The sequence below is a fragment of the Equus caballus genome, chromosome 23 (assembly GCF_041296265.1).
Source record: "Equus caballus isolate H_3958 breed thoroughbred chromosome 23, TB-T2T, whole genome shotgun sequence".
Lineage (NCBI taxonomy): Eukaryota > Metazoa > Chordata > Mammalia > Perissodactyla > Equidae > Equus > Equus caballus.
Genome location: NC_091706.1, coordinates 66,804,466 through 66,821,355, shown reverse-complemented (window position 1 = coordinate 66,821,355; position 16,890 = coordinate 66,804,466). Strand labels below are relative to the sequence as shown.

Sequence of the window (16,890 nt, the reverse complement as noted above, 5' to 3'; positions counted from 1 at the left end):
TTCACGTGATTGGACGAGGCCCACCTGCGTTCTGGAGGGCAGTCTCTTGACTTACATGTTGGTTTTGGCTGGAAAAATACCTGCACAGAAGACATGTAATGTTTGACTAAATACCTGAGTGCTGTGGCCCAGCCAAGTTGACACATTAAAATTAACCATCACTCTGGTGAAGATGCTGTATTTGCTTATAATTTTGGTAGTAACAATGGAATGTCTGTGTCTTTACAAGATGGGGCATGTGACTGAATTCTTTCCTCAGTGAGGTTTGGGAACCAGCCTTTGCCCTTGCTGTGAAGACAGCCTGGTCCTGTACACGGGATGAATCGCAAGGACTTTTGCCTAAAGATCAAAAGGAGATAGGTAATTGTCCATTTGAAGGAAAAAGTGATGCTAAAAAACTTTCTGTATGCTCAAGGAGAAACATAGTCACGCTGCCAGCCGTTTCTCCGGGGCCTGGCAGCTGGGTGCACATTCCGGGTTGTGAAGAGGTCCTGGAGGTCGTGTGCTTGGGGTTGGAGTGTCGTTAGTAGTGACGAGGTGCAGGCCCGACAGGGCTGGGCTGACCTTCATCCTCTCCGCTGGGTTTTCCATTGCAGTCTTTGTTTATTTTCTGGTGAGAGAGATTGGTTCCTCACTCTGAGCAATACTGAATGGACTTGGCTCTCCTTTCTCTCTACGTCGCGTGTGAGCTCGTTTGTTCCGAGTGGCGTCCTTTAGACCAGCCAGCGTCTTCCACTGTGCATACTCCCTCCTGCTGCTTTTCAGAGTGGGGTTGATGCTGTTGTCAGAGCAGGTCGCAGTTTCACCCTGTCCTGCTGTGTCTCCTGCAGTGGACACAGTCGAGGCTTACTCTCGGCCCCGTGCTGAAGCTTCTCAGTGCTCCTTGACTGTCTGAAGCTCTGTCCTGTGCCTTCTTCGGGAAGCATCTGTGAGGACAGTACTCCCCAAGTTCTTACATGTTCACACAGTTTTATCTGTGGCCTTTTAGTTGGAGGTCAGTGTAGAATTCTTGGCTGATTATAAAACCCGTGGCTCACATTTTCTTTCCTGAGAACCTTAAGTTTGTTTCTTTGTTGTCTGGTGGCACACGGTGTCACTGTCACACTCTGATTTTCTTTTCCTTCCACAGGATGTGGTTCTTTTGCCTGGATGCCCAAGAGATGTTACTTTCTTTAAAGTCCGTTTGTTTCTCTGGAACATCTTAGTGTCGGTAGTTCTGGGGCAGTTTTCCCAGGGCTGCATTTGGACGTTTAAGTCTTTTATTTCAGGAAATTTTTCTTGGATTCTTTGGATATTCTTTTCTGTTTCTTTCGTTTTAGGTTTTGGGTAATTTTGTTATATAGAAGTTGGAATTTCATATCTGTCACCGTCTCTTGATTCTTTATTTTTTCCCCATCTGTCTCCTTACCATCCGTTTCCCTCTCACACCCCACGGCGTCTTATCTCCTCACGTTCCTCTAGTTGAGTCTTCATTTCTGAGAAGTTTTGGATTGCTCCTCGTTTGCTGCCTGTGGCTGACTTTCTCAGGTCTTCTCTTGTGCAGCTGACTCATTTCTTGGCTCTTGTTTCAGATGTCAGTTCCTCTTCCATGGGCTCTGTTGTGTGTATAATGTCAGGTGACGGTTTCCATCGACTCCGTGGGCACTGCTTTGGGTCTGTCTGCCTTCACTGCCCATCAGTGCGTCATTTGTCGTTCTGAGTGTTACATGCCGTCCTGTGTTGGTCACACCGTAACCCTCTCCTGAGACTCCTCTACATGAGAAGGGGCGAGGCTGTTCCAGGACAGCTGTCCTCCCTGCCGAGCTCCGTGCTCTGCTGTCTTCCTGTGGCACACTTAAACAAGGCCTCTCTGTGCGGTCTCCTTCATCATACCTCTTGAGGGTGGCCTCCTTGGGGCCCTGTCCCTTCAGCGCCTGCGCCTCGTCTTTGCCGTGCCCTGTGCTCGCTGTGGTCGTGCAGAGTGCTGTTCTCTGCAGCGTGTCCTCAGCGTGGGCTCTGCCGTCCTGGAAGGCAGTTTTGCTGGGTGTTTGCAGAGCTGGGGGTCTCGTCTCACAGGGGACCCTTTTCCAGAGTGACTGGGGAAGTTCCCTCCTGGGGTGTTTTTTCTGCAGGTGGGTTCCCTGTCTCGCTTAGGGAGAGACCTGCAGCAGCAGATTCCAGGCCTCATCGGGGCAGCCCTAATGCTTTGTGGTAACCTGTTTCTCTGTCTCACAAACCCGCTAGATTTACCAAGCTGGTCTATTTAAAATATGTACAATTATAGTTTAAATATTATAGCCTACAATAAAATGTTTTCTTAAAAACTTTATTTGTTTATGCCAGGTGTTCATCGCTTTTATTCTGGGTGTACTGAATAGGAGCTTTATGCTGATGAAAGTGTGGGAAGGGAATTCTGAATTTTTTCATTCTTGGGTCTAGCAGCGTCCCGGTACCAGTGTGGCTTTGGCATTCAGCTTGTGTTCAAGCCAGATCTTGTCCCTTGTCTTTGGATTTCTAGGTGAAACGAAGATGCTCTCCTGATATCAAGAGCCAGAATGTATTATTTGTAAACATTGTATGTAGATTGTTCATTTGTTAATAATCCAGAAAGAATGTAGTTTGGTGTTTCCACAGTAATTTTTAATATTACGTTAAGTATTTCTCACAAATTTAAGTGTTTAAGATTATGTGTTTTCTAGAGAAGTAGTGATGATATAACGTATGGATGTAAGCCAGCCAAGACTCCAGTTTAAGGAAAAGAGAAATGTTAGGTTTGTTCTTAATATATAAGCCAGTGGGGCAGAATTATGGGGGCATTAGAATGGGGGGGGATTGAATAGTGACATGTTTGTTTTTGACTAGAAATGAATTCGTATTCTGTAAAGCTCTGTGCATGTGTAATTATTCCATGTGGGCAGCCCTTCTCTTTGGTTAACTCGGATAATTGTGAGTAGACTGAATTAAGGGAAACTCAGAAGCCGAAAAACTGATGCTTAATGTTGGAGCTTCAGTTGCTCCTGACTTGTCATGTTTTTCTGCCTGTCCACAGTTGGGGTGCACAGCTCGCTCCCTTTGCCAGCACACCATGTGCAAACATGGTGATAGAGAAGGGCCCCCTGTGAGCCACGCTGCATGGCTGTGGGGCTGGGCGATGGCTACCTGGAGCCACTGAACCCGGAGTGGCAACGTTAGCCAGCACAGGCCTGGGATCATGTGTAGAGAGAGCATGCGGGCTAGCTGTAGTGTGTTGCGTCTAGAGTGCATACTTTTGAGACGGTACCTTACGTGTGTATATGTGTGAATACAGAAAACATCGGAGCAGTGTGGGGCCGAGCAAACCTGTGTCCCAGCCCCGGCGGAACATCGTAGGCTGCAGGATTCAGCATGGGTGGAGAGAGGGGAATGGCCCTGTCACCCAGTGGAAAGGAACCGTTCTGGACCAGGTGCCTGTAAACCCTTCTTTGTATCTTATAAAGTACGATGGATTTGACTGTGTTTATGGACTAGAACTTAATAAGGATGAGAGAGTGTCTGCGCTCGAAGTCCTCCCTGACAGAGTCGGTAAGTCCTGTTTCCTGTTTGTGTGTTACATGCTTGAAACGTCATTATTGAAATGGTTGCGCTTTGATGATTCTTTTGCATTATTGGTATTTTTATTTTTATGTTTATTGGAGTGAGTCACTCCTTATACACATTTAAATCAGTCACCAAATCCACAAAAATTGACCAGCAGATGTTCTAAAACTACAGTTCAAGGAACTGCGAGGGATAGAGAAATGTATCAAATTGTTCCCCAAGAAGTTTATAATCTAATAATTTCTAATGTGCTTATTTCTCACATTTTGAATTTCTAACATCATTATTTCTCACATTTTGGTCACTATTTATCTGGACTTTGATGGGTAAGAATATTTCTCATTAGCGCAAATATCTTACATATTTATTTCATCAGATTATAATAGCTAAAGAAAATCTTAGGCATTAATTTTAGAATCTTTATGTGAAGTATCTTTCATTGTATATTATTACATAAATAATAACTGTACTTTCAGCCAAAATGTAAGCAATGAGAATGTGAGCTCTAATATACCACTCCTTAGGGTCTGTTTGCACAGGATTTGTAGAAATGAGTAGCTCTTTGTTTAAATGTCATGTGAGTCAGTTTTGCCTTGCACAACTTAAATTCCTTAAGGCATAAGGTGTCAGTTTAATAATAATGACCTATTTTATTTTTAAGACCAGTGGGATGCACCCAGCTTAGCGTGGCTTTCATCAGTCTCCTTTGAACTGTCCTCTTGCTCTTGCAGTGGGGTTGTCAGATGCTGGATGATGCTTTGGAGGTGTCTTTAGAGCCCGTGCCCTGAGCAATTGCAGCCTCCGCACGTCTGAGTTGGGGGTGCAGCTTTGGGGTCTCACAGTCATGGGAAGAAGCTTCCCCAGTCCCCTAGTCCCCGTGCCCCTTGTCCGTGCCGTGTATCCCTGGGTCGCGCGCACTCCCCGCAGGTTAACGCCTTCCAGAGCAGCACGTGTTTTGTCCGTCTTCCCTTTGTATGTCAGATGCTGAGTCTGTGCTCATCCCTTGTACACATCATGCAGTTTTCACAGAAATCTTTCTTTAAATTTAAATCTTTATTTTATTCCCAAGGGTAACTAATTGTGTAATAGTAAATCTGGCATTTTAAACATTTTTATCTATTCTGAGTGCAACTGAACACCTCATTCTTTCTCATGAGACGCATCCTCTATTTCTTCTTGACTTTGACGTGACTCTGTTTCCTACATAAGAAACTAACATTGACGAGTCTGACCTTCAAGGCTTAAAAAATATTATCCAGGGGCTGGCCTGGTAGTGTAGTGGTTAAGGTCACGTGCTCTGCTTCGGTGGCCTGGGGTTCACGGGTTCCGATCCTGGGCATGGACCTACACACACTCCTGAAGCCACATTGTGGCGTCATCCCACACACAAAATAGAGGAAGATTCGCACAGATGTTAGCTCAATGACAGTCTTCCTCGCCAAAAAAAAAAAAATCCAAACCCTTATATCACTTATTTGTAGTAATTATTGTGCATTCTTTTTCTGATGCAGAATTTTAGTCTCTACCCCTTCTAGGGAAAGACTAATTGATGATTTGAAATTTACTGCATTTTTGCTGCAGGATGTGAGTTAGGTTTTTTGTCATCATAGGACAGAAAAAAAATATTTTGATAAAAAAATGGTTTGACCTACCAGAGTACCCCCAAATATGTAAGCATCTATGGTGGTGGGACTGAGAGTTAATGTTCTTCTTTCTAGTTGTAGGTCATCGCGGTTTCCGACAGTGGACGTAGATTACTTTTGTAAACAGCAAAGCAATTTAAAAAAGGAAATCCAGAGGCCCCTATGCAAACCAGCAATGTATCACGTGCTTCATTTAATTAGTTAATTTGCTCTGTGATACGTTGGCCTGAAAAATTATTTGACCTTCATTTACATTCCGTGTAGGAAGAAAACAGTCTTTCCTCGTTTGCTTCAGGCAGTCCATCGGACTGTAGTTACGGTTTTGTTTTCCTTAAGCTAAAGGTGGAGAAAAGAGTCAGTCAGTCAGCCTAAAAACGTGACGGCACAGAGCACTGGTTCCCACGGTGTGGTCTGGGACCCTTGAGGTTCCCTGAAGCCCATTCAGGAGGTTTGTGAGGTCAGAATTATTTTCATAATAACATTCAGTGTAATTTGCCCTCTTCACTCTCGTGCTTTCACGGTTACACGCTACAGCTTCCCACTGTTTTGAACATGTGCGTAACGCAGCAGACCCAGTATTTTCTGCAGTGCGTGATGATACGATATCATGTCTTGGTGAAAGATCCATTCAAAGACTGAAATTTGTTTTGTTTTGTGGTAAAAAGCACACAGCACAAAAGTAACTATGGAACCTTTTTTTTTTAAATGTTATTTTTCCTTTTTCTCCCCAAAGCCCCCCGGTACATAGTTGTGTATTTTTAGTTGTGGGTCCTTGTAGTTGTGGCATGTGGGCCGCCACTTCAGCGTGGCCTGATGAGTGGTGCCATGTCCATGCCCAGGATCCAAACCAGCGAAACCCTGGGCCTCTGACGCAGAGCGCGCGCACGCACCCACTCGGCCCGGGCCGGCCCTGTGGGACCATGTTAAGTGCACAGTGCAGTAGTGTTGAGTATATTCACGTGGTTGGGAGACACATCTCCAGAACTTTCTCATCTTGCAAATCTGAAATTCTATCCCCACTAAACAACTCCCCTTTCCCTCTCCCCCAGCCCCTGGCACCCAACATTCTGCTTTCTCTTTCTATGAATTTGATTACTTTAGATACCTTGTGAGTGGAATCATACGATATGTGTCTTTTTTGACGGACTTCTTTCTCTTAATAACATCCTCAAGGTTCTTCCATGTTGTAGCATGTGACAGGATTTCCTTCCTTTTTAAGGCTAATACTCCATTGCATGTATATGCCATCTTTTGTTTATCCATTCGTCTGGATGGACATTTGGGTTGCTTCCACCTTTTAGCATTGTGGATAATGCTGCTGTGAACATGGGTGTGCAGATATCTCTTCGGGACCCTGCTTTCAGTTCTTTTGGGGATATACCCAGGAGTGGAATTGCTAGCTCATATGCTATGTTTATTTTCTGAGGCACCTATATACTGTTTTCTATAGCATTTGTAACATTTTACACTCCCACCAACAGTGCAGAAGGGGTCCAGTTTCTCTACATCCTCACTAACACTTGTTTTTTTCTGTTGGTTTTGATTTGCATTTCTCTGGTGATTAATGATGTTGAGCATCTTTGCATATGCTTTTTGGCCTTTTGTGTATCATCTTTGCAGAAATGTCTATTCAGGTCCTTTGCCCATTGTTTTGATTGGATTATTTAATTTTTTTGTTGTTGAGTTGTGGGAGTTCTTTATGTATTCTGGAGACAAATGAGTTTTAAGTTAACAGTGTGACAAGTTGATAATTTCAGATTCCACATTGCAGTTAACCTTCAAGGAGCTAGCACTTGTTGAGTTTTGATGCAGTATCATAGAAGAATATCTAGAATTAGCTGAAAGACTAACAGAATACTCCTCTTTTTCAACAGCATCTCTCTGTGAGGCTGGATTTTATTCATCAACCAAAAGAACATGTGACAGATTGAATGCTGGAGCAGATCTGAGAATCCAGCTGTCCTTTTTTAAAGCTAGACAGGAAGAGATTTACAAAAATGTAGAATTATGCCACTCTTCTTACTAAATTTTTGTTAGAAAATAGTTTTTTATTAAAGATACGTTGTTTATGTAGGTACTTTTAAATAAATATTTTTTGGATGTGTCATTTATAATTTCTAAAATAGTCGATATTGATAGTTATCATCCACATAAACAAATACTCTTTTAGGTCCTCAGATTTTTAAGAATATAAAGGAGTCCTGAGATGAGAAGTTGGAGAACTTCTGGTAGGAAGAAACTAGTAGGATTTTGTTTTGTTTTGTTTTTGTTTTCATGCATAGTGGGAATTCTATGTAAGTTTTGATAATTATTGAGTACTTAGACAAAGAAAATCACCATATGTGTTCGGAGTATTCTTCCAAAAAAATTGGGTAGCGCTATCTTTACCAAAAAATTCTAATCTTTGTTCTTGTGGATTTTGTTTCGCAGAACTAGAAGCACTCGTGAGTGAGTAAAATAAAAGTGCCAGTTGTTTTAAAAAGACAATTGTCTAAAACTGGAGAAAACTTAAGATCAGTAGGATCCTCCCTAGTTTTCCCAGTATTAAAAAGAAATGAAGCCTCTCCTTTTTTGCCGACTTCTTTAAAGGGCATAGAGCAGGGCCGCAGGGGCACGGCTGTTGATAACCAGTGGGAGGCTGACCATACGGCCCGCTCGCCTCTGAAATGGCTAATTTGTACAAAAACGGTGAACCACTGTGGTCTTGGTATTGGAAACGAGACGGAAAGGCCTCTGCTTTCATCACAGCGTGCAGGCTAAGAGCAGGTGAAACATGTAAAACAAGATGCAGATCACGGTAAAGGCCACTCAGAAGTAAACGGGGAGGGTGACTGTCACTGGCAGGGCCACTTTCCCTGGAGTGGTCTTGGAGAGGAACGAGCCCCCGGAGATGTGGGGGCAGCGCTGGGCCTGGATGGGGAGAAGCACAGGCGGTCCCAGGAGAGGAAGGACGCCTCTTGCCGAGGGGTAGGCAGTCAGGAGGAAGGTGACGATAGCAGGGCAGAGGGCTGGCAGAGGTTGGTGGCCGCGGCCCACACAAGCTGTGAGAAGCAGCTGGTTATTCACATGAGGAAATGAGAGCACTGGAGTGTGGTAAGCAGTTGAACTGCCCCAAAGATCACTCTGCGTGCTCGGGAAACAGACCTTAGGGGCCAGAGTCCACACCGCTGCCTTGAGTAGGGGAATTTCTTAGTTTTCATAAATGGTCTGTGGTTGTGTAAGATGCTGATACGGAGGGCAGGTAGTGAAGGGCGTATGGAAACGCTGCTATTTTTGCAACTTTTCTATAATTATCTCAAAATTTAAAATAACTGTTAAACAATAACAAAAAGCACTTTATACCTTGAACGAACAATTAGAAGCTGATTTAGGTATGGTACCAAGAGCACATGAGTTCAGAAAAATAAAAAGGACAATAGCAGCTTCTCTCGATAAGTGACCTGGGATAAAATAGTTTGTGTGGAATCAGATCTGGGCCCGGCAGTGTGAGTTTGATGCTTGTCTTTCTTAAAGCCCCGGGGGTTCTGCCGCTCGATCGCGTGCTATTGCGTGGACGGCGGCTCAGGTTGTCTCCTTGAAGGAGTTCAATCTTCACAGTACGTATTCAGTAAAACCCTTTGTCAACCATCGCTTGTCTTTTTGTCCCCAGCAACATCTCGAATCAGCGATGCACACCTAGCCGACACAATGATTGGCAAAGCGGTGGAGCACATGTTTGAGACCGAGGATGGCTCTAAAGACGAGTGGAGGGGAATGGTCTTGGCACGTGCCCCTATTATGAACACGTGGTTTTACATCACCTATGAGAAAGATCCTGTCTTGTACATGTACCAGCTTTTAGATGATTATAAAGAAGGCGACCTTCGCATTATGCCTGATTCCAGTAAGTGCATATTGACTTTATTTTTGATAGTTCAAAATGAATTTGAATTTTAGAACAAGATATTTATTAACTCTTTTGCAAATTATTTGATTATTCTTTCAGTTGTGTGAAATTTTTCACTCTTTGGCCAAGAATAATTTGCTTTCTGTATAGATTTCTGTGTTTTGGACTTTGAACTTTCATATGAGTGGAGTGTGTAACATGGGGTCCTTTGCCACTCGCTCCTTTTGCTCAGCGTGGTGTTTTCGGGGCTCTCTCGTGTGTTCCAGCACGTCAGTACGCCACACTTGCTAGAAGCACGCTGGGTGGAGAGCCTGTGTTGGTTCGTTGGTCTGTTGGTGTCCGTCCAGGCTGTTCTCGGGCCTTTGGTTATCATGAGGAGCGCACCTGTGAGCGTCTGTGTGCAGGGCTCTGTGTGGACGTTTGCCTGCACTTTTCCGGGGTGTGTCCCTGGGAGTGGAACTGGTGGGTCAGAGTGGTCGCACTCTGATTTTAGGGACCTGCCAGACTTACTCTGAAAGCGGTCACCGTTGCAGGTTCTCAGCACAGCGCACGAGGCTCCTGGCTTGTCCTCGGCAACACGGGTGGTACCTGCCATGTTGCTTCTAGCCATCCTAGTGGTGGGAAGTGGTGTCTCGTGTGGTTTTGGTTTGCGTTTCCTCGATGACTAAAGATGTCGAGTATCTTTTCACGTATTATTGGCTGTTTGTCTGTCTTCCTTGGAGAAATGTCAGTTGGTATCCTTGGCCTGTATGTCCTTCGGGTTGTCTTCCATTACTGTCTTGGCAGGGTCTGTGTCTGGGTGCAGGTCTCTGTCGGACCTGTGATTTGCAGATCCTTTTTCCCTTCTGTGGGTAGTCTTTTCACTTTCTGGGTGGTGTTCTTTGAAGCACAAAAGTTGTTAATTTGATGAAGTCCAGTTTATCTGGTTTTTGTTGCTGGTGCTTTTGTTGTCGTGTCTAAACCCATTTCCAAGATCAAGGTCATGAAGGTTTACCCCTATGCTTTCCTCTGAGAGTCTTACAGTTTTAGTTCTTATGTGTAGGTCTTTAGCTCTTACATTTAGATACTTGATGAATTTTGTTAATTTTTGTTTTTGATGTGGCATATGGGTCCCACTTCATACTTTTGCATGTGACAGTCCCGATGTCGAGCACCGTTTTTTGAAAGGACAGTTCTTTCCCCATTGAGTGGTTTGGCACCCTCTTGAAAGCCACTTGCCTGCAGATGTGTGAGGGTGTTTCTGGACTCTTACTTCTGTTCCGTTTGTCTGCTGTCTGTGGTTGTGCCGGTACCACACCTGACCGCATTGCTTTGTGGTAAGTTTTGAAGTCGGTAAGTGTGAATCCCCCTACTTGGTTCTTTTTCATAATTGTTTTGGCTCTCTTGCAATTCTTTACGAATTTTGGAACCAGCTTGTCAGTTTCTGTGAAGACATCAGCTGGGATTCTGATGGGCTTGTCTTGAATCTCTAGGTGAGTTTGAGGAGTGTTTCCATCTTGACAGTGGTAAGCTTTTTGATCCTTGAGCATGAGATGTCCATTTATTGGAATTTTTTTTTATTTCTATCAATAGTGTCTTACAGTTTTCAGAGTATAAGTTTTGTACTCCCTTTGTTAAATTTGTTCCGAAGTATTTTATTCTTTTTGATGCTATTGTGAATGGAATTATTTTCTTAATTTCATTTTTGGCTAAGCATGTTCTCTTTTAAACTATTCCGTAGCCTTTCCTCAAACACATGAATCCCTGGCCCTGGACAGATGTGGCTGACAGACATTCACTATGTTAGCGGTGTGACATCTCTCTTCCTTTTTTTAGTTCTTGTGAACGAGCCAGTCAGTGAACCTATTTACGTGCTCATCTTGCCCTGACTTAGTACCTTCTTAGATACACTTTTTTAAAGTTTGTGTACTTTAGTTGTAAGTGTGTACTGGAAAGTGTTGGTGTGGGCAGGAGTTTAATTATCATGAGAGCCTTCCTTAAAAGCATTTCTCTAGCCGGTGTGAAGCTGGTGTTTAACTTTCTCATAGAGAAGTGTCCAGTCAGTAAGTGCTGTGTTGGCTTGGTGATAGGAAGTGGGGGGTTGCGCATCACCTCCCCGACCCGTGTTCTTTCCTCGTTCTCCTTTCTTCCTCCAACCTGCTCAGTATCATGTGGGTGGAATGGAAGTGTGTCCGCCGTTAGAGGCAGTGGCGATGCTCTGATAGGAGAGCTCCATGCTGGCCTCTGTGCGCTTCCCTTGCTCCTTCGCTCACCCTGCTGTAAACACGGCGCTCGTGTATCTGGAATGCCTTTGTCCACGGGACGTGCCATGGAAGCATGCGTGGGGTGCTGCTGCTGGAGGGAGCGGTGATTTTGAAGAAGAGCGTTCGCTCAGGCTGCTTCTTCACTTCCCCGTTTAAAAGAACTGATAGCATTGTGCTCAGGCATTTTGTTTGTGCTGTGTGACTGTTAGTACCAGAGATCAGAACAGCAGGTTTTGGATTGTGTCATTCACTGAGCGAGTTTATTGGAACCAAAGAGGCAAAGTCCTGTTGGCATCAATACACGATATGGTCCAAAGCAGGACACATGTGAGAATAAAATGGTGCCCTGCTAATGGCTGTGCCGGCATGGCTGGCACCCACCTGAGGGCCCTGTGCTGCTGCGTGGAAGAGAACCTGGCCTCTCCGGGGTTTCTGAAACGGCCTCTGCCTGCCTGGCTCTAACCCTGTTCCCTTCTCCTTTGGCTCCTTCCTGGTTGTGGTGATGGTTTCCTCTCATTTGATGTGTGATCCTAGAGCTGACTGAGTTCCTGCCATGTCACAGGGCAGTGTTTCTCAACACTCACATTTTCCCGGGGACCTTTAACAAGGACAGGTGCCTCGGCCATCCTCAGAGATACAGCCGTAATTGGTCTGGGGGTGGAGTCCAGTCAGCACCTATCTTTAAAGCAGAGAAGTCCCTTTCATTTGGGCACTGGGTTAGGAAGACGATGCGTAATGCAGTGATGTTGAGGAGGAAGAAGCTTTAGGGATTCACAGGTAAGGCGAGGCACACTGAGGCACTTTGAGTGCACAGTATATTCCCAGTAACCCCACTGGGTGTTATCTGCCTTGAAATCCTATTTCGAAGTAACTCAGTTATTTTTAAGAAGTTAAATAATTATTTAGGTTTTTTCCTTAAGCCCTTTCCTTCTTTTAGTCCTTACCTCCTCAGGTAATTTCAGCTATAATTAAACATGAGCCAAAAGAATTTCTTGTTAGAATTTTCAAAATCATGTACATGTCCAGGTCTTGGGGGTGGGCACACTGTTTTTGTAAATTAAGTGTTGTTGGCACACAGCCACACTGTTTACTCATGTATCATCTGTGGCTGCTCTCGTGTGACGATGGCAGAGCTGAGTTGTTGGTGCCGAGATCACACGGCCTCAAGCCTAACTTAGTTATTGTCTGGCCCTTGGAGAAAAAATTGCTGACTCTTGGTCTAGATAATCAAGATGAATTCAGGATATTAAAACCATTTTTAGTTATTATTAAAATAGATGACATGTGAGCTGGTGTGTGTCTGAAAATTGATTTTAAATTCTTTTTTCTCCCCCTTTAAATACAGATGATTCACCTCCAGCAGAGAGGGAACCAGGAGAAGTTGTGGACAGCCTGGTAGGCAAACAGGTGGAATATGCCAAAGAAGATGGCTCCAAGAGGACTGGCATGGTCATCCATCAGGTGGAGGCCAAGCCGTCGGTCTACTTCATCAAGTTTGATGATGATTTCCATATTTATGTCTACGATTTGGTGAAAACATCCTAGATGTCATCACGAACTTTGCCAAATTTGTGGAACTATTAAATGTATAATTTGTAGACATAAAGACTTGATTGCTTTCCAGTTTAATGAAAGCTTAAATGTCCCTGCGAACCCACAATCTCTGCCAGCAGAACTGGTTTTGTTCTGAGTAGTACAGATTTATGTGACCACAAAGCATTTTGTGTAAGGAGCTCCTTCCTCTTAAAGGAAGTCTATCTGTCTGGAGGGGAGTTACAGGCAAGTTTGGTCAAAGTTAAGCTAGTATCATAGTCATTTAAAACTGTAATGGATCTTATCCATTTTCCCTTCACTCTTAACACTCTTAGTCTGCTGCCACAATGCAAGCATAGTTTGGTATTTTTGTTATTGCCTTTTTTGAGATATATATGTATCTATATCTATATCTGTGTGTATATATATATAATATATATATGCACACCCATAGATCTGCGTACACACACACGCACGCACACACACACACACACTTCATTGGCAGTCCTTTCTTTGTGGATTGGGACAGGGGTTAAATAATTTTCTCCAGTTTAACAGGAGTGCTTGACCCAAGTGAGTCATATTAGTATCTTACTGCTCTTTATTTAAGATTGAATTCGGGCACAGGAAGCGCACAGGGACGTGGACGTTCAGCTTGTTCTGAAGATCAGAACTTCAGAGCGCCTTTCAGTCTGGAGGCTGTAAACCAGGTGTCCAAACAAGACTCGCTTGTGAACATGACTGACCCGCCTTAGAATTTGACAGGATGGTTAGAAATCTGGGTAAAAGGCTGCCTTTAATTCTAAGCTTTGTAAGTTTTTTGTTTACATTTTTTGTTACCATAAATGCTTTCTTTCTCCAATCCCAGGTCCTTGGTCCCCGCAGTGTGAGGCCACCGGTGTGTTTTGGACCGCACATTTGGTCCTTGGTTTGCACACATCAGTAATCTGGGGCTTCGCACACGGATTTAAAGGCAACAGAGCGTCAGTGGTTTGTGCCTGTGTGCTAAGTTCCTGGAAGAACACTGCGTTTCTATTTGAAATGTCCTTTTAAGAGTGGCGTTGTTGCTTCCTAATGAGTTCTCTGGGACGCTGTTACTCTCGTGACTGTTAATTACTGATGTAGGATTATGGTCAGAAGGCTTTTCCACACAGATACAGAGACAGATACCAGCTGAGGTCTGACACCTGTGTGGTGCTGTCCGCTCTGGCTCAGGTGTTGGGGTGGGTGTGTTCCATTCAGTGGACCTGCCACGTTGGGGTCAGTTGCCTGCGCCAGCTCGTGGGTGTGAGTGATAGCAGCCCTTAGCTACTGAAGCCTTTCGTGGCGCATTCCTGCAGGGTTGTTTTAACTGAAATAGAACTGTAAAAGTGGTTGGTTTAGCAGTGGACCAGCCATCTGTCGCTTTGCTTTGGGTGAGCCTGGCGGTCTGAAAGCTAGGAGAAAGGTGGATGTGGGACCCATCTCCGTGGAGGCTGGAGAGCTTACCTGAGATGTGGGCAGAAGGCTAAACGCACATGCTGTCAGTCAGACCCTGGAGGGCCAGCCCGCTCTGTCGGGGCTGCTCTTGATGTGGAGACTGTGCCATTTCATGGCCTCACTGTGCGTGGTTTGTGCAGTGCCCAGTTTCACCTTCAGGAAAGCTGTGCCTTCTCGTGTTGGATGTAACCCTGCACACAGTGTAAATACAGCACCGCATTCTCTGCAGTGTGCCCAGTGCCTCACCACAGCCAGCCAGGGGTGACCTTCTCCCTGCAGCCAGTCCCCAGGTCTTAGATGCCCCTCCCTGCCTGAACAGCATCATGCCACAGATCTGTCCCTTGTCTTCCTGGTGATTCTCGTAAGAGTTGCTGCGTGTAAATCTCCAGGCCGAGCCTGGCTCCCTGAGCCCCAGCAGACGTGCGGCCCAGAGAGGGAGCGTGTCCAGCGCGCTGACTGTGCGCACATGGCACAGTGACTTTGGGCTAAAAAACACAGTACTTTGGCAGTTTCCTGAGGTTGGGTCAGGGGACACATTTCCAGCATTACTTAATGACTTGCATTGTGGTTTTCCTGCAAGTACTTTTAGCAACTTTAATACCATGTGATCTGCCACTCTAGATAAATGTGACATGGGATTATTATTTGTATCATTATTTTAATCGTCGTTCCATGTATTGTTTTTAGGGCTGAAGGAAGGGGAAGGGGTTATTTTTGTTTTCTAATTTTTTTCATTCTTTTTTCTTTTGGTGGCTTAAACCACACTTAATGATGCTGTGACTACTTCTGCTCCCTAGCCGAGTGTTCAGGCTTCGTTTTAGGCTCATGTTTCAGATCTGCATGCGTTGCTTGCATTTTCCTGGTACCTGAATGTTGGTTCCTTGTTCTAGGAATCCAACATCAATTTCCAAAATTATCATGGGACTTGTGACAACACAAGACATGAATCTCTGTATAAAACGTATTGGCCTTCCTCATTGACCTGCTATAGTATTACTGTGTCGTGTGTGCGTGTGTGATGTCCGGCTGCCACGTAACCTTCAGAGGAAAACCTTCAAAGCAGACCATCCTTTTGCATGCTCTATTCTAAGTAGAATGTTCAATGTAACTAACTGAACTTGCATGTTAAAGATATTTAGGTTTTTTGTTTTCTCTCTTTGTTTTTGTTTGTTTTCAGTTTTCTGTGTATTTGCTTACTGTGCTGTTCAGTGGTTGTAGGATACAATGCACTGGTGAAGCGGTGTCGTGCCATGAGGGTGGTTCTCCAGTTGTCTGTCATGCAGCATTTGAAGGGACTGTGGTTCTTCACGCAGTCAGTACTTCCAAACCAGACTGCATTTCTGTTGTTTCACGTGCCAAACCCCGAAGTGCATTGGGCTTGAATCTCTGAACGCTGTGGACCCATCAGAAGACTGTTTTGATTGTCACAAATTGTAGTGCCTGAAAACATTCTTAAGCTGATTGTCTTAACAAAAAAAAAAGTTCTCCAAAGACAAAACAGGAACGGTTATTAGAACAAAACAGCGATGGTGGAAACGTCTGTGGTTCCTTGAAATGCTGCGCTTTCTGTACTTTCCATCATTAGTGCAGTTCGAACGAATGTGTCTAGTTCAGAGGTCTTCGTGTTCGCATTTTAAAATTAGGTAAATGACCTCATCTCTCAAGCTTGAATTCGTTTTTAATTTTATTTTATACAGTGTGTAGACGGTCCCCTGTTCTCTGCATTTAGAAGTATAAACAATATAAATCTGTTAATTCTGTAAGTAATTTTTATAATTATGATGTAACTCTATCCTATCCTTAAAACATTTAAAATAAACCCTTTATGTGCAACTTTTGACTGTAAATTTTGTGCTCATGAGCAAAATGTGATGTGTTAAACCTGCTTCTTAAAACAGTTTCTAAAGTTTTACTTTAAGATTTAAGTGACTTTTTTCCCCTTTCACCACATGTAAATGTCAGATATACATAGAAACAGAAAGAAAGAGAGTTTTATTTGAGTGATAATATTTAGTCATACCTGAAAGGAGACGGGCAGGAATCAGCATCCCGAATGTGTAGTGAGAGAGACTGAAGCTGTGATTTGCCATTAATGAGAAACTTTAATTTATCATAAAATTTTAAGCTTAAAAGAATTGTTTGAAATAGAATTAAATAATGTGTATTTTATACTTCACATCTTTTCTTGCTCTGTATATTGCCTATGATGCTTTTATTAATACTTGAATGCCAGCCGAGATTCTGTGTGCAAACGCCCATTCCTCAGTGGCAGGGACAAGGACATGTAGGGGTTGCTTTGAGCTGTGTGTGCTCTGTCCTATCTTCCTGGGCAGTTGTTACCAGTGAGGTAAAAAATAGAGTTTATGATATGCCTTTAAGTAGGGTTTTGTTTGTTTTTTTTAAAACATTGGCACCTGAGCTAACAACTTTTGCCGATCTTCTTTTTTTTCCCTGCTTTTTCTCCCCAAAGCCCCCTAGTACGTGGTTGTATATTTTTAGTTGTGGGTTCTTCTGGTTGTGACATGTGGGATGCCGCCTCAGTGTGGCCTAA

General features: G+C 43.9%; 1 protein-coding gene across 9 annotated transcripts in view; it reads left to right on the top strand.

Moving 5' to 3' along the window:
• The window catches only part of SPIN1 (spindlin 1), a 74,977-nt gene extending 58,805 nt beyond the window's left edge, over positions 1 to 16,172 (top strand). For all 9 annotated transcript variants that reach the window (XM_023627574.2, XM_070248364.1, XM_070248360.1 and 6 more), the window contains 3 exons: positions 3,287 to 3,540; positions 8,848 to 9,081; positions 12,673 to 16,172. In XM_023627574.2, coding sequence (XP_023483342.1) covers positions 3,287 to 3,540; positions 8,848 to 9,081; positions 12,673 to 12,872 — 688 coding nt within the window. In that variant the 3' untranslated portion in view covers positions 12,873 to 16,172. The remainder of the gene's footprint in view (positions 1 to 3,286; positions 3,541 to 8,847; positions 9,082 to 12,672) is intronic.
• Positions 16,173 to 16,890: the final 718 nt, after the last annotated feature.